This window comes from Ahaetulla prasina, chromosome 7, assembly GCF_028640845.1.
Source record: "Ahaetulla prasina isolate Xishuangbanna chromosome 7, ASM2864084v1, whole genome shotgun sequence".
In the NCBI taxonomy this organism is placed as follows: Eukaryota; Metazoa; Chordata; class Lepidosauria; order Squamata; family Colubridae; genus Ahaetulla; species Ahaetulla prasina.
In genome coordinates this window covers 8,406,301-8,432,342 of record NC_080545.1, presented here as the reverse complement: position 1 = coordinate 8,432,342, position 26,042 = coordinate 8,406,301, and the positions used below count along the sequence as shown (strand labels likewise).

The 26,042-nt window shown below is 41.1% G+C and overlaps 1 protein-coding gene across 6 annotated transcripts in view; it reads right to left on the bottom strand.

Annotated features, from left to right (window-relative positions):
• SRPK2 (SRSF protein kinase 2) overlaps positions 1–26,042 on the bottom strand; it is a 144,631-nt gene that overhangs the window by 41,085 nt on the left and 77,504 nt on the right. For all 6 annotated transcript variants that reach the window (XM_058189762.1, XM_058189767.1, XM_058189766.1 and 3 more), the window contains 8 exons: positions 22,290–22,441; positions 11,994–12,102; positions 11,138–11,225; positions 10,577–10,664; positions 8,725–8,831; positions 7,166–7,331; positions 2,432–2,457; positions 447–693 (listed from right to left, as the gene is read on the bottom strand). In XM_058189762.1, the coding sequence (XP_058045745.1) occupies positions 447–693; positions 2,432–2,457; positions 7,166–7,331; positions 8,725–8,831; positions 10,577–10,664; positions 11,138–11,225; positions 11,994–12,102; positions 22,290–22,441 (983 nt within the window). The remainder of the gene's footprint in view (positions 1–446; positions 694–2,431; positions 2,458–7,165; positions 7,332–8,724; positions 8,832–10,576; positions 10,665–11,137; positions 11,226–11,993; positions 12,103–22,289; positions 22,442–26,042) is intronic.

The window sequence follows — 26,042 nt, the reverse complement described above, 5'->3', positions numbered from 1 at the left end:
ACCCTGGGGATGCTCGTTACTGTGAAAAATGGCCATAAATCAATTTTCCGGTGCCAACTTCGAACAGTCACTAAATAAACGGCTATAAATTGAGTACATACTCAATTGTGTACATACAGCAGTGGTGAAATCCAATTTTTTTTACTATCGGTTCTGTGGGCATGGCTTGGTGGTGTGGCTTGATAGGTGTGGCAGGGGAAAGATACTGCAAAATCTCCCTTCCCACCCCACTCCTGGGGGAAGGATATTGCAAAATTTCTATTCCCACCCCACTCTGGGGCCAGCCAGAGGTGGTATTTGCCGGTTCTCCGAACTACTCAAAATTTCCGCTACCGGTTCTCCAGAACCTGTCAGAACCTGCTGGATTTCACCCCTGAAATACTGTCCCTGAGAGTTACGTCTATGAGTTGGGGAGCCAAATAAATTCAATAAATCAACTAACTTACCATCTTCGTTCCCAGGTTCTTCATCCGCCACTTCTTCTAATTCTACACTTTTTAGTTTCACTTCGGGATGGTACCCATCCTCTTGTTCGTTGGATGGTATAGTAGAGGTGACGTTTTCTTCCGTTTTTTTCCTTTCAGCCTCCCGTTCCAGTTCTTCAATTTCCTGCAAACGCTTTTCTAGGAGCTCAGCCTGCCTCTTTTGCTTTTTTTTTAGTTTCTTCTTTTTATTTTTAGATATTTTTCCAATCTGGAAAAGAAAACCAGAGATTTGCTTAGGATTGCGCGACATGATTAGCTTAACCGGTGGTGTTGATCGGCCGATTATTGCGTACGTTGATACAGGGGTAAAACCAGTTGCCGCTTACTGTAGGAAATCGTTGGGACTCCCAGAAATCTAATTTTTAGATACAAATTCTCTTATTTTGGTGGAATTAAAAACAACAACCACCGTAATATTCGGTTGCCAGGGTGGGAGTTGCAGGGTGGGCGTTTCCCGGTGTTTTCTTTTCTGTGGGAAACAGGTCCAAATGGCTCTTTCAGTGTTTAAGGTTGCAGATCCCTGACCTATACCATTTCAGATAAGTGACAGTCTAGTCTCTTCTTAAAAAAAACCCGCCAGTGATGGAGCACCTATAATGTCTGGTGGCAAGCTGTTCCACCGGTTAATTGTCCTGACTGTTAGAAAATTTCTCCTTAATACCAGGTTGCTTCTCTCCTTGATTAGTTTCCACCCATTGTTTCTTGTCCTGCCCTCTGATGTTTTTGGAAAATGGGTTGACCCCCCTCTTCTATGTGGCAGCCCCTCAAATACTCGTCTTAAATTGCCCACTATAAATGCAGCTACTAAATTTATTGCGGTATTTAAATGATCCTTTCCAAAATGCTACCAGCTTTCATTCTTTTGTGAGCATTGGTTTGTTGTTGTTAGTCGCGAAGTCGTCTCTGACCCATCGCAACCCCATGGACAACATTCCTCCAGGCCTTCCTGTCTTCTACCATCCTCTGGAGTCCACTGAAGCTCACGCCGACTGCTTCAGTGACTCATTGGTATAAATTGACAAAAGTATAAAACCGAAAAAAAAGACTACGAAACATCGGACTGAAGTCAACGCTAAGGATTAAAAGAGACGGAAATGACGCAGAGCATGGTATATTTCTACACAGAAATAAATCCAATAAAAGCAACTGCTATAAAAAAATTTTTAAAAAAGCTTGCAAACCAAGCGAGATCCCTTCTTTTCTTCACCAACAGTGGCTGAAATTTTCCGATGCTTCACAAGCCATTTGTCATGAATTATGGAAATACGATCTTCAGAGAAACAATATTTTGCATGGCTATATTTGGTTGAATGGCATTTTAATGCTTTACTGCAGGCAGGAATGTAGTCCACACAGTAACACCAGAAGGAGTTAGTTACAGGTAGTCCTCGATTTTCGACCACAATTGAGCCCAAAATTTATGTTACGTAGATGTTCTTTAAAGCAGGGGTCTCCAACCTTGGTCCCTTTAAGACTTGTGGACTTCAACTCCCAGAGTCCCTCAGCCAGCTTTGCTTTGCTGGCTGAGGGACTCTGGGAGTTGAAGTCCACAAGTCTTAAAGGGATCAAGGTTGGAGACCCCTGCTTTAAAGTGACTTTGGTGCCATTTTACGACCTTAATATTCACTAAATAAATGTGGCCAGAAATGTCATAAAATGAGGCAAAACTCAGTTCTAACAACTCTCTCCTTTAGCAACAGAAATTCTGGGCTTATTTGAGGTCGTAAGTTGAGGACTACTTGTACTTAATAGTTTTATTTAACCTAAGCGGTGTTACCTGTTTTAAAATCCAGCGGCAAATATAATGCATGATAAATGTTATGCAAAAAAGACTCGTCATCAGATAAGATTCATAAATGAAATTTAAAAGGTTTTTTTTTTTATCTTTCAAACCATCCGAACAAAAGAATCAGATACCGAAATAACAATAATGTAGCAGTACTTACAGGCTTTTGTTGCGGGGCAGTGCTCACTGAAAAATAAAATAAGAGACAGCGAGTCAGAGTTATGACACTTATGTCCCAAACCTAAGCCACAATCCAAGCCAGACTGCTCCACCGAGCTTTGGTCTCCTTCCAGAAAAATCTAGAAGACTGGAACTGACTCGAGGAGATAGGCTTCACGAAAGACGTCCGTTCCCAGGATGACAACATTATTATGAGCCTCTGGTGGCTCAGCAGACTAAGTCTGTCTGTTATTAACACAGCTGCTTACAATTACTGCAAGTTCAAGTCCCACCAGGCCCAAGGTTGACTCAGCCTTCCATCCTTTATAAGGTAGGTAAAATGAGGACCCAGATTGTTGGGGGCAATAAGTTGACTTTGTATATAATATACAAATGGATGAAGATTACTGCTTAACACAGTGTAAGCCACCCTGAGTCTTCGGAGAAGGGCGGGATATAAATTCAAATAAGAATAAGAATAAGAATAAGAATAAGAATAAGAATAAGAATAAGAATAGGAATAGGAATAGGAATAGGAATAGGAATAGGAATAGGAATAGGAATAAAAATAAGAATAAGAATAATGGGACAAGGGAGATTTCTATACCTTTCCCAAATAGAATAGAATAGAATAGAATTTTTTATTGGCCAAGTGTGATTGGACACACAAGGAATTTGTCTTGGTGCATATGCTCTCAGTGTACATAAAAGAAAAGATACGTTCATCAAGGTACAACATTTACAACACAACTGATGGTCAATATATCAATATAAATCATAAGGATTGCCTTATGAAACTTATGAAAGTTATGAAAGTTATGAAACTGGAATTACCTCCCGCTTCCAACCAAGCTTCGGGAATTCTGGGAGTTGAAGTCCACAAGTCACAAAAGGGCCATAGTTCCTTATCCCTGCCCTAGAGCTACAATAGAGGGAGGCCGACTTTCAAGGATTGCTCATCCCTGCTCAGAGTCAAACGCCTTCCCAGTTCAAAGCTTTATCTTTTATGCTTCTAAAATAATTTAACTCCAATTCTATTTTATTTTTGTTGCTCTTGTTCTTCTCCTTCCATTCCTACTCCTATGCCCGGGGATTGGAGTTAAACCTCCAGAGAGCCTATAAAATTCCTTGGCTTGCCAAAATAACTTCTTTCGCTCACACCATTTCTAGCAGAACCTGACGTTTACTGAAATGTCATTTTAGAAATGACCCTCGCTACTCATTGACCCTCGCTACTCATTGTCAAGAGGCTCAGGGCTTCCAACTACCCTGTTTCCCCAAAAATAAGACCCAGTCGAAAAATAAATCCTAGCATGATTTTTCAGGATGCTCATAATATAAGTCCTACCCCCCCAACCCAAAAAAATAAGCCCGAGTTAAGATTGTCAGACAGATGGGTGCATTTAGTACCGTATTTCCCCCAAAATAAGACCCAACCAGAAAATAAGCCCTAATGTGTCTTTTAGAGCAAAAATTAATATAAGACCAGGTCTTATTTTGGGGGGAAATGCCTTACTTTTTAAAACCATCAACCGAGCTTCAGGTCTGAAGTACAGTTCTTTGGTTTTGCCTTGATAACCGTTACTTTTTCTGTTTCACCGACCCCGTATTTTTATTCTGTATTTTAAATCGGGCTGCTTCTTTCCCTGAACTAAAAATAATTTGAATCCTCTATGTTTGGTTACTCCCTAAAGAAACGGCTTGAATACTTCCTTTCATGACCTTTACACCTGCTTTTGAATAAAAAAAAGCCAGGGCGAGCTGGCATATGAGGAAGAACCCAATGCAACGAAAAAAAGTATAATTAAGCTTTCTTTAGCTACCACAAGGGTAAAGGGGTGTGTGTGTGTGTGTGTGTGTGTGTGTGTGTGTGTGTGTGTGCGCCTCCGTGTGCCGTTTCCCCGAAAATAAGACCCAACCAGAAAATAAGTCCTAGCATGATTTTTCAGGATGCTCGTAATATAAACCCTACCCCCAAAATAAGCCTTAGTTAAGATTGTCAGCCAGATGGTGCATTTAGTACCTTATTTTCCCCAAAATAAGACCCAACCAGAAAATAAGTCCTAGCATGATCTTTCAGGATGCTCGTAATCTAAACCCTACCCCAAAAATAAGCCCCAGTTAAGATTGTCAGCCAAATGGATGCATTTAGCACTGTATTTCCCCCAAAATAAGACCTATCCAGAAAATAAGCCCTAATGCAGCGGTTCTCAACCTGTGGGTCGCGACCCCGTTGGGGGTCGAATGACAATTTGCCAGGGGTCACCTAAGACCATTGGAAATATGGGAAGTGTACTTGCGAGTTGAAGAATCACGCTCCAATGGTTGACTCCACAAGCCAGCTGCAGGCTCTTCAAATTGCCGGCTATGGCAAACCTCCTTCCCAGGCTAAAGGTAATCAACAACTGGCAGATGACCTGAATGAGTTTTACTGCAGGTTTGAAAGGAAACTACAGCCACCTATCTCCACAACCCCCATCTCAGACACACCAACAACAGCCAAGCCTCCTACAACTGACCCCATTTCATTGGGTTCACAACCCCTAGTGATCACAGAAAAGGAAGTGCAGGACCTATTTCACAGACAAAAGCCAGGAAAAGCTCCAGGCCCAGACAAGATAACTCCTTCTTGCTTAAAGGTCTGTGCTGACCAATTGGCCCCCATCTTCACCCATATTTTCAATAAATCACTAGAGATGTGCTATGTTCCTTCTTGCTTTAAACGCTCTACCATCATCCCAGTGCCAAAGAAGCCCACCATCAGGGAACTGAATGACTACAGACCAGTTGCTTTAACATCTGTAGTCATGAAAACCTTTGAAAGACTAGTGCTTTCCTACCTGAAAACCATCACAGATCCGCTGTTAGACCCCTTGCAATTTGCATACCGAGCAAATAGATCAACAAATGATGCTGTTAATATGGCTCTGCATTACATCCTACAACATCTTGAGTCTCCAAAGACCTATGCAAGGGTCCTTTTTGTAGACTTTAGTTCAGCATTCAATACCATCATTCCAGACATTCTTCTAACTAAGCTAAACCAGCTACAGGTACCAGAACAGACTTGTAAGTGGATCACAAGCTTCCTAACAAACAGGAAGCAGCAGGTGAAGCTAAGCAAGATCACATCAAATACCTGTACAATTAGCACAGGGGGCCCCCAAGGCTGTGTGCTCTCCCCACTTCTCTTCTGTCTGTATACCAATGACTGCATCTCCAATGATCCATCTGTTAAGCTACTGAAGTTCGCAGATGACACAACAGTGATTGGTCTCATTCGAGACAATGACGAATCCGCATATAGACGAGAGGTCGAACGACTAGCCTTGTGGTGCAACCAAAACAATCTGGAACTGAACACACTCAAAACCGTAGAAATGGTGGTAGACTTTAGGAGAAACCCTTCCATACTTCCACCTCTCACAATACTTGACAACATAGTATCAACAGTAGAAACCTTCAAATTTCTAGGTTCTATCATATCGCAAGATCTCAAATGGACAGCTAACATCAAAAACATCATTAAAAAAGGACAACAAAGAATGTTCTTTCTGCGCCAACTCAGTAAGCTCAAACTGCCCAAGGAGCTGCTGATTCAGTTCTACAGAGGAATTATTGAGTCTGTCATTTGCACCTCTATAACTGTCTGGTTCGGTTCTGCAACCCAACAAGAAAAACACAGACTTCAGAGGATAATTAGAACTGCAGAAAAAATAATTGCTACCAACCTGCCTTCCATTGAGGACCTGTATACTGCACGAATCAAGAAGAGGGCCGTGAAAATATTTGCAGATCCCTCGCATCCTGGACATAAACTGTTTCAACTCCTACCCTCAAAACGACGCTATAGAGCACTGCACACCAGAACAACTAGACACAAGAACAGTTTTTTCCCGAAGGCCATCACTCTGCTAAACAAATAATTCCATCAACACTGTCAGACTATTTACTGAATCTGCACTACTATTAATCGTCTCATAGTTCCCATCACCAATCTCTTTCCACTTATGACTGTATGACTATAACTTGTTGCTGGCAATCCTTATGATTTATATTGATATATTGACCATCAATTGTGTTGTAAATGTTGTACCTTGATGAACATATCTTTTCTTTTATGTACACTGAGAGCATATGCACCAAGACAAATTCCTTCTGTGTCCAATCACACTTGGCCAATAAAATTCTATTCTATTCTATTCAAATCGCTAGCCGAATTCGGCTTCAGGTGCGATGAATTAAAAAAGAGAGAAATCTTTGCTCTGATGTCTCCCTCTCAAGCCAGCTGCAATCACTCCCAATCGCTAGCCTAATCTGGCTTCAGGCGTGATAAACTTAATAGGGGAGGAGTCTCCGCTTTAATGCCTCCGTCCTCAAGGCAATCGCAAGCAGTTCAGTTCGCTAGCCAATACGGCTTCAGGCGCGATAAATTCAAAACGAAAATAATTTTACGGTTGGGGTCGTCATATCGTGGGGAATTGTATTAAAGTGGTCGCAGCACTAAAAAGGTTGAGAACCACTACCCTAATGCATCTTTTGGAGCAAAAATTAATATAAGATCCGGTCTTATTTTGGGGGAAAACACGCTCCTGTTCCTTCCTTATTGCAAAGCAATTGAAAATTTACCCCTTCGAATTCAGTGCGTATTGTTCCCATTAAGTAAAATCGACTCGGTGTTATTACACCCTGCACTGTCTCGTTGGCGGAAAACACGAATTTTAAACGCTGCTACCTGCTGAGCCAGAGGGAGGAGGCGCCCCCGCTTTCTGCCACTCTGTCGCTTCCGCCGCCATTCTCCGCACGTAGGTGTCATCTACACACATCAAGATGTTTTCTGGTTTGATATCCGTATGAATGATCTTACATTTGCTGTGAAGGTAATCTAAACCCTGCAATACCTGATTGCAAAATATTCAGACGGAAAATAATTGCATTACCATCAAGGACGCTGGTCAGGATTTAACATTTTAGCACCAAGAGGAATTATTCACAGCCCTCCAGATGTGGTTAACCTCAGCATTTACGAGCATGGTGACATAAGAGGTTAACACTGTGCAGGTAGACCTCGACTTACGACCGCAATGGAGCAAACGCCTGTTGCTAAGTGAGACGTTTGTTCAGCGGGGGGGTGGGGGTGGGGGGGGCTGATTTTACAACTTTTCTTTCCCCGTTGTTAAGTGAATCCCTGCAGTTGTTAAGTTAGGAACTTAACGGTTGTTAAGTGAATTATGGCTTCCCTGTTGACTTTGCTCGTCAGAAGGTGGCAAAGGGAGATCACGTGACCCCGGGATGCTGCAACCATCATAAATATGAGCCAGTTGCCAAGCGTCAGAACTCTGATCATGTGACCATGGGGATGTTACAGCGGTCATTAAGTGGGGAAAGCTGCTGTTGCGAGTGTCTGTAGTTCAGTCACATGACCACTGAAGGGGTTTGACGATGGATCTTCAGGTCGTAAGCCACCAGACATAAGTCAAGGATTACCTGTATTAAGTACTATGTAACAGTGGTCAATGCCTGGAATGCACTACCTGACTCAGTAGTTTCTTCCCCAAACCCCCAAAACTTTAAGCTTAAACTGTCCACTGTAGACCTCACCCCATTCCTAAGAGGTCTGTAAGGGGCGTGCATAAGAGCACCTGCGTGCCTACCGTCCCTGTCCTAATATTCCTTTTTTACTTACACTTTTCATGTATCCAAATTATGCTCATACTTTTACCTGTTATCTTATATATGACTGACAAAATAAATAAATAAATAAAAATAAACAGCGGGCCCCCAACCTTTGGGGCACCAGGGACCGGTTCCGAGATTTTTCCACAGCCAGGAGGGGGCGTCGTTTCATGTGCTGCCTACATCCCGTGGATGGGTCTTTGCTTGTTTGCGCAGCCCAGTTTCTGGCATGCCGCAGCCCAGTCCCAGTCCACGGACCGGGGGTTGGGGACCCCTGCTATATAAGACTGGCTGAGACAAGCACAATGTCATTTCACCTACTGCTACCGATTGTAAAAATGCCGTTTCTGTGCAATTGAGAATGTTAGTTATTAATATATATTTTTAACTAGAACTCTTCAGATATATTCTTATTTCCAAGTGTTAACTCATCTCAGTGTTTCATAACTGTGCTCTTATGACGAATTACTGGACAAGTTTCTCCTTCACACTACGAATAGTACTGGAGGGCGGGTGGGGGGGAGGACTGAAATATCTAAAAATACAATCCCTCCGAGTTGTGCCAGACGATGACAGATTCATACCTGAATTGGTGATATATGAAGACTGGAATCTTACCTGCCGTATTATGCTTTTCACACAATGGATTGGAAGGCCCTGATAGCTGGATTTAATTATCCATTTTAAAAGGTGATGTCCAAGTACTTCAAAAACCATACAGACATCTGTGTTTCCATTAAGGATAACAGGAGAGGGATTTTTATCGGTGCACAAGGATGTTTACAAAAGCCATTACAAAGGTGAATTCTACTGAAATCAAAGGATGGCATGAACTCTTCTGCAATATAGTACATAAAGTAAGGACAGAACTGCACAATCCTAGACTTAAACCCGTCAAAATTAAATATGCTCACCATTTACGGCAGGGGTGTCAAACTCGATTCCATTGAGGGCCGTATCGGGCTTGCGTTTGACCTCGGGGGGGGTGTATGTGGGCAGCTCGATGTCACTCATCGAGGCTCCGTTTTTGGCCTCAAAGGCCTTCTGCAGCCCTCTGCAGCCTTCTTCTGCCAGTGAAAATGAAGTTCAAGGAGGCTGCGCGCGGCCCACCCGGACTCCGTTTTCGACCGCGACGGCCATCTGCAGCCCTCTGCCAGGAAAAACGGACCTCGGGGAGGCTGTGTGTGGCTCCATTTTCAGCTGCAACATCCTCCTTCAGCCCTTTGCCAGTGAAAATGGTGTTCGGGTGGGGCCCCAGGCTCTTTTATTTCTGGCAGAGGCATCGCGGGGCGGTCCTTTGCTGTTTCCAGGGTGGGCCCACGGGCCAGATCTAAGCACCCCGCGGGCCTTGAGTTTGACACCCTTGATTTATGGGCTGATAAGAAGGAGTGTGAGAACCAGTTTGGTGTAGTGGTTAAGGCTTCATGCTAGAAACCAGGAGGACTCTGAATTCTAGTCCTGTCTTAGGCATACAGCCAGCTGAGTGAGCCCGGGCCAGTCACTCTCTCTCAGCCCTAGGAAGGAGGCAATGGCAAACCACTTTAGAAAAACCTTGCCAAGAAAACTGAAAGGCCTTGTCAAGGAAGTCCCTGAGAATAGGTCACAACTGAACAGGGGGGAAAAAAATACGAGCTGAGCCTATAAATTAACTTCATTAAATAAAAATGCTGTAATAAAAAAAAGAGAAACAAAAATAAACGTCTCGGTGTATGCAAAATATCTCTATGACAACATCTTAGGCAACAGCAAAAGGAATTTTCGATCTAATATAAGTCAAAAGAACGTAAATTGTTCCTGTAGCAACAGCACTTTGTAACTAATTAAAATTATAATGTAACATAAATCCGTTATAGAATCAGCTGGTGTTTTATTTAGTGACGATGTAGCATTTGTTTGACTGTCAAAGCCGCCACTATGAAAATAGACACATTCCCATAGTTATAAAAATAGACAAACGTGCAGAAATAAATATTACATTATACAAATTAAATATTGTAAAATAAATATTGTAAATCTTAATATAACTTGATAGCCGTAAATGTACTTAAGGACATTCCGTTTAGAACATAAAAACTTATGTGGTCGATATTTTAAGAAAATATTGTAAGATAAGTCCCGTATAAACCTTAAACCTGAATTTTAAAATCTTATTTTCAAAAATACAAAAATATTCAAATATTACAAAAGCTATTTGCCATATTTTTAAAAGCATTAAAACGCCAATTTAGAGCTTTGTACGACAATTGAGGCGAGCGCTCAAAAATAAATATAACTTTCTTATCTACTAGATGAAATATCTGAATAACTGAAATATCCCTACACTATTAAAAAAAATCATTATTTCTATAGTACTTCATGCTATAATGATTCATTTTTAAAAGAACTGACCCACTAACAATAGTATAATATTCTAAAGAGGTTGAACCATTTTTAATGAGGTTTAAAAAGAAAAATAAGATAGAAAAGATACGTATGCCATTCATGCCGGAAATTTTAAAGTCGTCAATTAATTGGACCACCATATCTTTATTTGGATCGCCAGGATCACTTTCACGAACCTAAAAACAAAGACAAAAAAACATCATGTACGTTTTGAATTAAGCGCACCAACACATTTATATTTTAAATGCATTATATTTAAAATAATAGCCCTTATTTTAAAGACAATGCAGGTTTGCAAAGGCCTAGCCTGTTTCCCCGAAAATAAGACCAACCAGAAAATAAGTCCTAGCATGATTTTTCAAGGTGCTCGTCATGTAAGCCCTACCCCCCAAAATAAGCCCTAGTTAAGATTGTCAGCCAGATGGATGCATTTAGTACCGTATTTCCCCCCAAATAAGACCTAACTAGAAAATAAGCCCTAATGCATTTTTTGGAGCAAAAATTAATATAAGACCCGGTCTTATTTTCGGGGAAACACGGTAGTAGCTTTAAAACAGTGTTCCTTATTCCTAAATGAGTCGTAAAAATTACCTGTATCTGTAGAAACAATTCATTGCTAGAAAGAATGGGAAGTCGCAGTTATACTTACACATTTCAGCAATTTTATTTCATCCAAGGCTGTCTCCGTATAATGTTGAGCGCTTTTGACAACTTTCATGGCGACAAACCGTTTCCCCCTTTAAAATAATAGTTTAAAAAAACTATCAATGAGATAGATAGATAGATAGATAGATAGATAGATAGATAGATAGATAGATAGATAGATAGATAGATAGATAGATTTCAATATATTGTATGCTTGACTAGGCAGCATTAATAAACATATAACATACATTCAGGTTGTACAGGACACATTATACATATATTGCTCGCTGTGTGTGTGTGTGTGTGTGTGTGTGTGTGTGTGTGTGTGTGTGTGTGTGTTAGGCTATCCTGTCTGTCCATCCATCCATCCATCTATCCATATGTATCTATACATGCATGCATCTATCTTCTTATCTTATCTTATCTTATCTTATCTTATCTTATCATATCATATCTTATCTATCTATCTATCTATCTATCTATCTATCTATCTATCTATCTATCTATCTATCTATCTATGAGCCGACGTGGCGTAGTGGTTAGAATGCAGTATGACAGGCTACTTCAGCTGGCTGCTAGCTGCAGTTCAGCAGATCGAATCTCACCAGCTCAAGGTTGACTCAGCCTTTTATCCTTCCGAGGTGATTAAAATGAGGACCCAGATTGTTGGGGACAAGATGCTGACTCTGTAAACCGTTTAGAGAGGGCTGTAAAAGCACTATGAAGCGGTATATAAGTGCTACTGCTATCTATCTATCTATCTATCTATCTATCTATCTATCTATCTATCTATCTATCTATCTATCTATCTATCTTATCTATCATAAAAATAAGATGCAAAGAGAAAGAACATATCTTACTGCATGTCCCAGCATAGCCAGACGGTAGAGAAGTGACCCCATCCTAATTTTCTGATAACGTGGTATCGACCATTGAAAAGATCTCCAATTTTCACTGGATGGTAGCCACCTTTCCAAAAACAAAAGGATATAATTAAGGATGTAATTTCATTTGCAGCGTTTTACTTATGTGCACAGGAAAGGATCTTAATATCGCCAGCCACCTGCAGAAATTGCAACTGTAAAAACCATCGCTGACCATAATGGAACAATTCTGAGGGGGAAAAAAACATTCCTAAAATTGCATTGCTAGATTTAAGTCATTGTTCCAAAAACATCCTGGGACAAACTTAAAAGATTTAATTATATTCTTAAGCTTCATTGTATCATAAGGAAGACAGTAGCTTAGTGTATGAAAATATTTCATCTCTAAATCCCTCTCTCCCTCCCTCCACCCACGCACCCATCCCATCCATCCATCTGTCAATCTCTCCATCTCTCCATACGTCCACCATCCATCCATCCATCAACCTCTCTCCATCCATCCCTCAATCTATCCATCCATCCATCCCTCTCTCCATCCATCCATCCCTCAATCCATCCATCCAATATATAAAGCTACCCATTTGTCCAAGAAAATTTGGATGGTGAAGCCAATTAAAATAAGACATTTCACTGACCAACAAAAACCACATAACTTCAGTAGTTTGATAAGTTCAGTAAAACATAAGCCCACTAATCGCATGCATCACAGATCACAGCTCTCAAAAGTCACATATTTCCAATTGGTCTATGTTCATTTCAATGGAAAGTTCCCTTCTACCAAGACTTTATCAATACAAACACTTTAATACCAGTATTAAAGTCTTGATTTAATAGACGTTACTTTAGTGAGTTGGATGAAATGGAAAAAAACTTCGTTTGGATAAAATCCCCAAAACACTCAAAAACATAATGTAACACATGTTACATTATGTTCCCATTTTATACAAGTGCAAAATCTGACTTATCATTTCACTATATGTAAATAATATTTATTTACACTTATGACCGTATGATTGTAACTTTTTGTTGCTATCATTAAGGGTTAAATTGCAACCTATGACCATCATCTGTGTTGTAAATGTTGTACCTTTGATGAAGGTTTTTTTTTTTCTCTTTTATGTACACTGAGAGCATATGCACCAAAACAAATTCCTTGTGTGTCCAATCACACTTGGCCAATAAATTCTATTCTATTCTATATTTGCTAACTCTCAAATCTAATAGACATTCGGTATTAACAGAATCCCAACCACCATATTAATTGATTAAAATGGGAGCTTATTTTATTAGATATCATAAATCAGGATTTCTCCATCAAAGGCTGTTGTATTAGGTCAAAATACTCTCTCTTTTTTTGTTATGACTTACCTTACTCTATACATTCATTCTTGTTTATAAACCACAGATTATTGTTTGACGTAGCGTGTGAGTACAATAACTGCAATTTATTTTGCAAACTACAGTGAAAATAAACCATGGCTTGGCATGAAAATACTCTTATGTGTTACACAAATACTGTTTACTATTAAAACACACGGGCTAGGAAAAGTCTTTAGTCAACATCGTCTCTACAGAGTTGCAGTATTAATAAGGATCACCCAACTGGCCATCACAAATGCATTCCACAGTGGTGTCTCACTTGTGTACCAGCTCAAGTAAATGCAGTTCCTAATACAAAATCATTTCTAGGATTCAGAATTCGCAACGGCTGCAAAATTAAAACACCCAAGTGAGCCTTTGATTCATTTCAAATCGCATCCAATAAAATTTCAATGATTTGCCAAATTTCAGTTATCGATGTTTTTGCCAATACCAAAATCCCCAGAAATTGAAAATGCTCTCAGTAGATAATCTTGACCCTTCAAATGTCATTGAAATTTAATTCCCAGCAGCTTCTCCGACGTAGCCAACGGATGAGGGATTTGGGGAGATCAAGAATAACTGGGAGCCCGTAACTTGCTCATCCTTGATCTAAATTCTCTGTGACAACCATGAAGAGCATACCTGGATAATTACAGCAAAGTCATGAATAGTTTACTTTCTAAATCTGAAAGGCTTCCTGTTGTAATTTTAAAAAGGAAAATCGGTTCGTTCAAAAACAAGCTGGAGGTCACAAAGTATAAAAATATAAAGGAAAAGAATCATTAAAATCTGAAAAACACATCGGCAAATAGCTAACGAACTTTCCAAAGCTTTTACTTTTCAATGCGTCTTCAAAACTTCGTTATTTCTAATAAACAACCTGCATTTTAAAGTTAGGGGATTATCCAGAGTATTTAGTTCTTTGGTTCTTTTTATTATTATTATTATTTTTCTCAGAGAAGCTTCACTGGTGACATAAACTGTCAATTCATCTTACAATACAGACTATCAGATAAGCCTGCAGCGAGACTACAAATCTGCCAAAATTTATCTGGGTAGAGCACTTTCAATCTGCCTGTCAAGGAGGATTAATATATATGCAAGGCAAAACATGAAGACCAAAAACTGCACAAAAATGAGCGTTGACGTTTAGAGATGCTGATTTAGGATCAGCAATCAAAATGCAAGAGAATAGAGTAGAGTAGAGTAGAGTAGAGTAGAGTAGAGTAGAGTAGAGTAGAGTAGAGTAGAGTAGAGTAGAGTAGAGTAGAGTAGAGTAGAATAGAATAGAATAGAATAGAATAGAATAGAATAGAATAGAATACACTATAAAACAGAAGAGTTCTACAGAGGAATTATAGTCTTTCATCTGCACCTCTATAACTGGTTCTGCAACCCAACAAGAAAAACACAGACTTCAGAGGATAATTAGAACTGCAGAAAAAACAATGGCTACCAACCTGCCTTCCATTGAGGACCTGTATACTGCACGAGTCAAAAAGAGGGCTGTGAAAATATTTACAGACCCCTCGCATCCTGGACATAAACTGTTTCAACTCCTACCCTCAAAATGACACTATAGAGCACTGCACACCAGAACAACTAGACACAAGGGCAGTTTTTCCCCCCATGCCAACACTGTCAAATAATTTACTAGGACAATATTACAATTATTCTTCTCTTCCTTCCTAGTATCTATCTCTTCCCACTTATTACTATAACCATGTTGCTTGTATCTTTCAGTTTATATTGTTTTTATTGTTTTTTTATTGTTTTTATAGGGACAACTCTCGCCGTGGTCATCACTTCTTTACCCTCCTACCATCCATCGGGAAGGAGATATAGAAGCATAGCCAGCAGCACAAACAGGCTGAAGAACAGTTTTTATCCGTAAGCTGTCAAGACTCCTGAATGAGAAATAACATCATAACTACGTAGCATGATGGACTGCAGGGCCGGCGCAATGTGTAACATGTTCACACTGGTGCAATAGGACTGGGTGTTTTGTTAATATGATTTATTGGGTTAAGGATTTTCTGTCTTCACTGTAAGTTGTATTGTGTTGGAGGGTGCACTGAGGGAGCTCAACCAATCTCGTTGTACATATGTTGTGCACTGACAATAAAAGTTTGAATTTAAATTTGTTTCCTAGTACGATTTGATAGCTTATTAGTAACCTTGACTATCACTAACTGTTGGATCTTTTTAGTCTTAATGAATGTATTTTATTCTTCTTATGTACACTGATAGCATATGCACCAGAGGTGGGTTTCAGCAGGTTCTGACCAGTTCTGGAGAACCGGTAGCGGAAATTTTGAGTAGTTCAGAGAAGCGGTAGTAAAAATTCTGACTGGCCCCGCCCCCATCTCTTCTGTGCCTCCCGAGTCCCAGCTGATTGGGAGGAAATGGGGATTTTGCAGTAACCTTCCCCTGGAGTGGGGAGGGAATGGAGATTTTACAGTATCCTTTCCCTGCCACACCCACCAAGCCATGCCCACCAAGCCACACCCACAGAACTGGTAGTAAAAATTTTGAAACCCACCACTGATATGCACCTAAGACAAATTCCTTGTGTGTCCAATCACACTTGGCCAATAAAGAATTATTTTCTTTTCTTTTCTTTTCTTTTCTTTTCTTTTCTTTTCTTTTCTTTTCTTTTCTTTTCTTTTCTTTTCTTTTCTTTTCTATTCTATTCTATTCTATTCTATTCTAAATTAACAGAACAGAATATAATAGGAGAATGGAAAGAATATAGAATAGGACAGGACAGAATAGGGAATAGAATGGAACAGAACAGAATTTATTGACCAAAAGTAATTGGACACACAAGGAATTTGTCTCCGGTGCACAAGCTCTCAGTGTACATACAAGCAACAAGTGATAAATCGTGATCGTAACCATAATGTAAAATCGTAAATCATAAGATACAATTGATAAATCATAATATACCAATAGGTGAACGTAGTAGGAAAGATGAGAGAGATGAGAAAGATAAGAAGATGAGAGGATCACAAGGATAACAGCAATAATAGCAAATGGGGTCTCTGAAAATCTATTTAAATAATTTTTATTTATTTTTTTGTTTACATTTATACCCCGCCCTTCTCCGAAGACTCAGGGCGGCTTACAATGTATAAGGCAATAGTCTCATTCTATTTATATATTTTTTTTTACAAAGTCAACTTATTGCCCCCCCAACAATCTGGGTCCTCATTTTACCTACCTTATAAAGGGTGGAAGGCTGAGTCAACCTTGGGCCAGGCTCGAACCTGCAGTAATTGCAGGCTCTGTGTTCTAATAACAGGCTTCTCTATTGCCTGAGCTATCCCGTAAGTAAACATGGCTGGCCGTTACTATTTTACCAGTACAATCATTTTTTAAAAAGTCTGCCCCCACTAATATGACTCTCCTTATATTTATATGGGATTCTGACACACGCTGTTCTTACATAATGTCAACCGAGCGGCGATTAAAAAAATAAAACCCAGCCAACGTTATATTTAACATTTAACGAGTCTATATTCTGAATGGCCCCCCCAAAAAAAAAACCATTAAGAAATGATGAATGCGTGACGCTCAGTTATAAATTCTATTGCTCTTTTAAAAAGAGCTGTTTTGTAACGGGAGGGCCACGAAAGCATAGAATGACATGCTTCACATAATGACTGGTTCCGAAAGCAAGAGATGCAGAGATGGTTCTTTTCAAAAACACCTCCTGAATGTGCTGTTATTTTAAGCTGGCAAATGAGCGGAATTCTTGTCTTTGTTAACTCGATGAATAGGAGACATCTCCAGAGTTGTTTTTTTTTTTTTAAAGAGCTAAAGAAAAAAGCAAAAGTCTAGTCCACGAAGCACACACATAAAAAAGTCTTAGTAGCCACCTGTGGCCCACAAACTCTACAGGAGTCCCCAACCGTTCTGGTGCAGTTGGCACATCTGGACTGCTGTTTATTTATCTGCTGATAAAAGAGACGATTTTTGTAGCTCAGGGTTGAACTATGTAGGCCTTGGTGCTCTCTGAGCTTGGTGGTTTTTCCTGAAGACGTTTCAGTCACCAAACTAGGTAACATCATCAGGGCTACTAAAGGAGTGGGGTTTGCTCTCAATTTATATTCTAATACAGCGATGGCTAATCTTTTCCAGACCGAGTGTCCAAAGCGTGTGCGAACCCCCAAAATGCAATGCGCACATGCCCCCCCACCCAGCAGAACTGCGAAGACCAGTTGGCCGGTGGGAGGCGCATGCGCAGTGGAGCTGAACTGGGGCGACGGCTCGAGTGCCATCAGAGGGGGCGCTGCATGTCACCTCTGGCTCACGTGCCACAGGTTTGCCATCACGGTTCCAGTGGCTTGTCTAGTTTGGTAATGAAACGTCAGCAAGAAAACCACCAAGCACAGAAAGCATCAAGGACCGTTCATTTGTTCATTCATTTATTCATTCATTTATTCACTACTTCCTTCCTTCCTTCCTTCCTTCCTTCCTTCCTCCCTCCATCCAAGAGCCGTGGTGGAGTAGTGGTTAGAATGCAAGTATCACAGGCTAACTCTGCTAACTGCCAGCAGTTCAATTCTCACCAGCTCAAGGTTGACTCAGCCTTCCATCCTTCTGAGGTCGGTAAAATGAGGATCCAGATTGTTGGGGGGGAAATGCTGACTCTGTTAACTGCTTAGAGTGGGCTGCAAAGCCCTGTGAAGCGATATATAAGTGTGCTGTTGCTAAATGCCATTCATTCATTCATTCATTCATTCACTACTTCCTCCCTCCCTTCCTCCCTCCCTCCCTCCCTCCCTTCCTTCCGTCCGTCAGTTTTGGAAGGCAATTTTCTTTTTGCTTCTTAACTGCCACATATTTTAGCTAGGGAAGTTGGGAGGGGGTTGTTGTTGGAGCGGTAGAAAGTTAGTCATAACAACAGTCCGTATTCAAGGACTTTTGCCTGCGTCTGATGTAGATTGCCTGAAGATTGTATCCAATTGAGAATTGATTGGACAATGTGATGAACTTGTGGGTGTGGGGCAGGGCTGTGAACTATCAACTGGGTGTGGAAAACCTGGAAGCTTTCGGTTTCGGGTTTTCCCAGCTGTGCCAACATGACATCTCTAATAAATTGGAACTTTGAGGAACCTCAAGCCTCAGAGCTTTATTTCGTTGGGGGTGTTCCTTGGAACCCTGACACCTACCTACCTACCTACCTACCTTCCTTCCTTCTTTCCTTCCTTCTTTCCTTCCTTCCTTCCTTCCTTCCTTCCTTCATCCAAGAGCCGTGGTGGAGCAGTGGTTGGAATGCAGTATTGTAGGCTAACTCTGCTGACTGCCAGCAGTTCAATCTTAACCAGCTCAAGGTTGACTCAGCCTACCATCCTTCTGAGATTGGTAAAATGAGGATCCAGATTGTTGGGGAAAATATGCTGACTGTTAACTGCTTAGAGAGAGCTGTAAAGCACTGTAAAGCAGTATATAAGTCTAAGTGTGTTCTTGCTAAATGCAATTCATTCATTCATTCATTTGTTCATTCATTCAATCAATCAATCGAATTTCACTCACAGAATGACTCCGGCGCACACCTATTTTAAAAAAATCATTCAACGAATAAGCGTCACTGAGGAGCCAAAATCCTGTAATCCAAAACGAATCAGATACTATATACGCATGAACACAAGAATGCTATTGTTGAGAAATAATTCAAGTATGTACCTCAATACTCATAGTTCATTGGTTTTGGGGGGACACGATGAGTACCAAAAGTGATGAGTACCAAACAAATTTTCCCCAGAAAGAATAATGTAGTGAGATACAGACAAGTTCTAATTTGTGCGTTGAGTACTAAACCAACAGTGAGTAGTGGGACAAAATTTCCGTGTCAAAATGCACTGAGTACCAAATTCAATGAGTTTCAAAGCAATCGAGTACCGTGTTTCCCCTAAAATAAGACCCTATCTTATATTTTTTTTTTAACTCTGAAATAAGCGCTTGGCCTTATTGCCATGCACTCAAAAGCCCGATTGGGCTTATTATCAGGGGGTGTCTTATTTTGGGGGGAAACAGGGCACCAAGGTACCATTATATAATAAGACTATATGCCAGTGATGGTAAATCTTTTGGGCACCGAGTGCCAAAAAAGGAGCGCGCCGTAACTTGGAAGAGGAGCTGTCCAGGGCTCATGCACATCCCCGAAAATGAACTTCCGGTTTCAGCTAGTGAACTTCCGGTGTCAACTCTTCCGGGTTTCTGGCACGCATGCGCACACGATCAGCTGGTCGCCATATATACTCAGGCAGGAAAAAGGAAGACCAGATAGAAGATCTTTTCATTTCCAGCATAGCTGGATGCAAAAAAAGCCGGCTGATCATTGCACACGCATGTGCGCCAGAAACCTGGAAGAGGAACAGGTGACGCCACACGTGCCAGGCGACATGGCTCCGCATGCCGCTTCAGGCACGCGTGCCACAGGTTCGCTGTCACGGCTGTATGCTATCTCAACCATAATGCCAAAACATGGGAAGGGGTTATAAGTGCTGAATTTCAACCATTCCTGCTTCCTTTTCTGCCTTCCAATCTCTAGGTTAAAGGAGATTGTTGGTTTCAGTGCCAAGACACACAATAAAGCACACTATTAAGTCACGTATAAACTGAAGTTATGATGACTTTAAAAGTAATTCCTGCCTCGGTGGCCCATCAGATAATTTTCAAGGGGTTTCCTGACCGTAGAGTAAGAAAATGACCCTAGAATAATTATTCGGAAGTTAGCAAGAGAAAGGAGAGATAGGAAAGTCAGATGCTAAGAAAATGACTTCGCATAAAATTGGTGATTCGTCGGAATCCTGTTAATTGTTCTTTCTAATTTAATTTTGGAAAGGCTATCAGGGGTTTTCATGGCATATATAAAATTATTTACATATTCCAGTTACTAGAGATCAGCAAATAGGAGGTCAAATTTTGTTAAGGTGTTTTTCTGGTATACCACTCAGTCATAGAATGGACAGCATCTAATAAAATAAATAAGTAAATTGTAAAGGTTTAATGACAAATTATATCAAAGAAGGTAATTAACAAACGGAATGCCCTAAGTATAGATAGTCCTTGACTTGCAATTTCTCATTCGAATGACCATTCGAAGTTACAACGGTATTGAAAAGTGTGACTTGTGACCGTTTTTCATAGTTACGACCTTTGAGCATCCCCACGGTCATGTGATCAACATTCAGACACTTGGCACCCGACTCATATTTATGATGATCATGTGATCCTTTTTGTGACCTTCTGGCAAGCAGAGTCAATGGGGAAGCCAGATTCACTTAACGGCCACGTTACTAACTGAACAACTGCAGCGATTCACTTAATAACTGGGGCAAGGAAGGTCGCAAAATAGGGCAAAATTCACTCAGCAACTGTCTCCCTTACCAATAGAAATTTTGGGCTCAATTGCGGTCGTAAGTTGAGGACTACCTAAAACACTATAATCAACAACAAGAATCAATTCTAAGTGCCCCAACAACTGCAAACTATTGGGAATTTGGCGCAGAAAGATTAAACTGATAACAGAAAATATTTCTGTCTAAAGGTAAAGATTCCCCGTGCACATCTGTGCTAGCTGTTCCCGACTCTAGGGGGCGGTGCTCATCTCCGTTTCAAAGCCGAAGAGCCAGCGCTGTCCGAAGACGTCTCTGTGGTCATGTGGCCGGCATGACTCAACGCCAAAGGCGCACGGAACACTGTTACCTTCCCACCAAAGGTGGTCCCTATTTTTTTAGTTGCATTTTTTTACGGGCTTTCGAACTGCTAGGTTGGCAGAAGCTGGGACAAGTCACGGGAGCTTACCCCGTTACGCGGCAGCACTAGGGATTCGAACCGCCGAACTGCCGACCTTTCGATCGACAAGCTCAGCGTCTTAGCCACTGAGCTAGTCTACAGACTGACAAAAAAATTTTAAAAAATGTTAAATTACTTAAATCTTCCTAAACGCTTGCATGCATTTTCCACAGTCTACAATTAAAGGATAAAGAATTACCAGTAAACGAGGCTCTTTTTATTTAATTAACAAGGCGTTAAAAAAATACGGATTGGGAGCAACTTCTGGGGTTTTTTAATTTCAAATGATGGAAGCACAGAGTTGTCCCAAAGGTGCTTTTCCAAAAGGCAACAAATCAGTACTTTCCTGGGGGGGTTATTCCTTGAACATTTCGCTTCTCAACCAATAAAAATTCTTCAGTTCTGACTGGTTTTCAAGGAGAAAAACCACCAAGAATTACAGATATTTCAAATACAGATAGGATCTGTAGTGGGCTATCCGCCTCCGGACCCTCCCGCAGCCAAATCAGAGTAGGAGGAGGTGGTGTGGGAGTCAGGGTCTGCCTCAGGGCAACCTGAGAGCTCCGAGGGGGAAGAAGGAATGGAGCTGGCAGAGAAAGAGACAGAGGCAGAGCCTGGGCCGTCCATCAGCCCTCAGATGGAGAGTCAACAGCCCATAAGTCTGCAGGTGGCTGATGAAGAAGAGGAGGAACAGCTGCCTGACACGTGGATGCACAAAAGGCAGAGGAGAGGAGAACAGTGGAAATCTATGGGCCGGTCCTTGGGACGGAAGAGCCACCACTGCTAGGGAAACCCCACCCTAGCTCTGGGGATAAAAGGCAGGGGGCAGAGATAAGTAAATGTGGCAGACAACTATTCATCTCCCTGCCGGACAGACTTGTTAGCCTGCGGTGAGAGAGAAACTTTTTGCAGGGGCTGCCGGCGCGCCTAATAAAGGAATCTTTTGAGTTGACATCAGAGGGTTTGTCGTGTTTGGGGAGCTGGGTCACAACAGGATCGCTGAGAGTCTTGTCCCAATTTGGGATAACCATGACCTGGATGAGTGAGACACAGACACCCAAGCATCCAGTTCCAAAATTAATCTCTTTATTTGCACCCACTAACCTTTGCAATAATCTGCAGGGTCTTCTTGCTCTTCATCATCGGATCCCAGAATTTCTTCCTCTGGTTCTGGCGGTGTCGGTTCCGGCAACGGTGGTGGAGGAGGCGGAGGCGGCGGTGGTGGTGCAGAGGGAACTTTTTGTTGAGGCTCTGGCCTACAAAGGAAACATATGTATATATGTCTCACATCCTATTTGATTGTTGCCCGTATACGAGGATGAGAGACAGGTACCTCGGTCTACAGTAGTGGCCAAAATCGTGGAAATCTTTTGGGAAAAGTGTATTTTCTAAAACTAGCTAAGAACCCCATTTTTGGGGGAGTAGTACCATAAAATTATATATCAATGGAAAGATAATTTAATCAAGAGAATGTAATGCAATAACTTGTATGAAGGATTTGCTATTAGAACAGCAGTTACAGTATAAAGAAGAAAAGTGAAACATGTAGAAAAAACGAGATATACAAAAATTATCACCATAGAAGAAACGAGATATACAAAAATGACCCCCACGTCAGTTAATACTTAGTTGGTAACCTTTAGCATGAATTATGGCCTTACAACATCTTCCCATGGAGTGAACCAAATCTTTGAGTTCTGCAGCTGTTATAATGTGAAACCAAGATTGAAGGATGGCTTCTATGAACTGGGTTTTATTGTTGGGTCGCTTCTGACTAACAAGTTTCTTTAGTCGGCTCCATAGATTTCCAATTGGGTTAAGGTCTCAGCTATTCCCAGGCCATTCCAGCAGTGGAATATTAGAGTAGAGTGGAGTGGAGTGGAGTGGAGTGGAGTGGAGTGGAGTGGAGTGGAGTGGAGTGGCGTGGCGTGGCGTGGCGTGGCGTGGCGTGGCGTGGCGTGGCGTGGCGTGGCGTGGCGTGGAGTAGGGTAGGGTAGGGTAGAGTAGAGTAGAGTAGAGTAGAGTAGGATTCTACGAGGACTACTTATACTAACAAAACTTGGTGATGGATGCTACATTAGCCTTTCATCCAATCATGTCAACACAATAATATCAGTTTGGCAATTTTGATTAGGTAAAGTCCTTAAAAGGATCTTGATGAACCTAAAACATCACGTTTATTACGTAGAATAAACATCAATCAGAGCAATGGAAATAAAATATTTTTGGAATTCAACTCCAATCAATCCTAGACAGCACAAGCGATAATCAGAGATGATGGAATATATAGTCCTACAATCGCAGAAGTCTACCAATTATATTGCCCTGTTTGGTGTTTTATTCCACACGGTCAACCTGATGAGAGACCAACTAATATTAAAAAGTGACACAGGCAGTCCTTATTTAGCAGCCACAACTGGGACAGGCAACTTGGTTGTTAGGCCAAGCGGCTGCTAAGGGAAGCTGCCAAGGTGCTGATGACCTTAGTTCAGCTTGCCTTTGTCTGTAGCTAGGCATCTTCTGGAGATTTAAACCTGGTGGATGAACCTGTCGTACGAAAAGTCTAAGGATAAAAGTGACAAATAAAAAGAATACGGTATTGTGAGGTTTAACTTGATCAAGCCTGGCCTCATTGTTTTGAGTTCTGATCGTGCTTGAATGCCTAATCGTTTAAAGGTACTGCCTCCAATCGTTTGAACCCTGGACTGCAACCCATTGATGTAACTGGGATGTAAGTGGCCTCTCTGACTCCATAGTTTTGATTCAGGATAAGACATCCTCCTTTCTGTAAGATTTGTAGCAGGGAGTTGGAGTTGGAGTTGGGAATGGAATGGAACAGAACGGAATGGAACGGAACAGAACAAAACAGAACAGAACAGAACAGAATCAATGGAATGGAATGGAATGGTATAGTATAGAATAGAATGGAATGGAATGGAATGAAATGGAAGGGAAGGGAAGGGAAGGGAAGGGAAGGGAAGGGAAGGGAAGAGAAGAGAAGAGAAGAGAAGAGAAGAATAGGAATAGGAATAGGAATAGGAATAGGAATAGGAATAGGAATAGGAATAGGAATAGAATAGAATAGAATAGAATAGAATAAATGGAAGGAAGGAATGGAAGGAAGGAAGGAAGGGAAGGAAGGAAGGAAGAGAATAGAAGAGAATAGAATAGAATAGAATAGAGAAGAGAAGAAGAGAAGAAGAGAAGAGAAGAGAAGAGAATGGAAGAGAAGAGAATAGAATAGAATAGAATAGAATAGAATAGAATAGAATAGAATAGAATAGAATAGAATAGAATAGAATAGAATAGAATCAATGGAATGGAATGGAATGGAATGGAAGGAAGGAAGGAAGGAATAGAATAGAGAATAGAATAGAATAGAATAGAATAGAGAAGAGAATAGAATAGAATCAATGGAATGGAATGGAATGGAATAGGAATAGGAATAGAATAGAATAGAATAGGAATAGAATAGGAATAGGAATAGGAATAGGAATAGGAATAGGAATAGGAATAGGAATAGGAATAGGAATAGAATAGAATAGAATAAATGGAAGGGAAGGGAAGAGAAGAGAAGAGAAGAGAAGAGAAGAGAAGAGAAGAGAAGAGAAGAGAAGAGAAGAGAAGAGAAGAGAAGAGAAGAATAGGAATAGGAATAGGAATAGGAATAGGAATAGGAATAGGAATAGGAATAGGAATAGGAATAGGAATAGGAATAGGAATAGGAATAGGAATAGGAATAGGAATAGGTTTTTTATTGGCTAAGTGTAACTGGACGCACAAGGAAATTATCTCCGGTGCATAACCTCTCAGTGTACAACAAAATGATAAACCATAAATCATATTTTGTCCCAATAATGTCCCTTCTTCCGAAGCAGCCGCACGTCAGCTCCTTTCTTCATGAAGCTCATCTTTTCTCATTTTCCATTAGCATCTTGCTCGAGTATGAAAAGGGCTCGTACAATGGCAAAACTACAAGCGACAATGTCAAATCTATGAAAAAGCCAGAATCTCACGGCTAAAGCAGACTAAAGCAAAGAAGAGAACACAGCCTCAGGATAAGCAACCGAATCATCGGCGAAGGCCATTCACAAAAAAACTTGTCATCTATGAATTATTAGATGGAAAACCGCTCCATGCATTTTTAAGCAGCAAACTTGCTCATAAAAACTCACTGCTGCCAACGACTGAGCAGAGAGCTCAAATACGCATAGTTTGTAATTGTTTTGCTTACTCTATAGCAGTGATGGCTAACCTTTTTGTTATCGCGTGCCAAAAGCGGGAGGAGAAAGGGGGGGGGTCATGCATGTGTGTTGGTCCAGAATGCGGTTGGTCCAGAATGCGGCTGCGCAGGTGATAGAGGGAGCCCCTCGTGGCTCCCATGTGACACCACTCCTGCGCAGACTGCACTGGCTACCTGTGGCCTTTCGGGTGCGCTTCAAGGTTTTGGTAATTATCTTTAAAGTGCTCCATGGCATTGGGTCGGGATACTTACGGGACCGACTACTGCCACCGAATGCCTCCCACTGACCCGTACGCTCTCACAGGGAGGGACTCCTCAGGGTGCCGTCAGCCAGGCAGTGCCGGCTGGCGACGCCCAGGGGAAGGGCCTTTTCTGTGGGGGCTCCCACCCTCTGGAACAAACTTACCCCAGGACTTCGCCAACTTCTTGACCTTCGAACCTTTCGCCGCGAGCTTAAGACACATCTTTTTATTTGCGCAGGACTGGACTAGAATTTTAAATTGTAAATTTGGTTTTAATGGGGTTTTACTATTTTATTGGGGTTTTAATATTTGGCCGTATTTAATAAGTTTTTTAAATTGGGTTTTAACTTGTATTTATGTGTATATTTTACT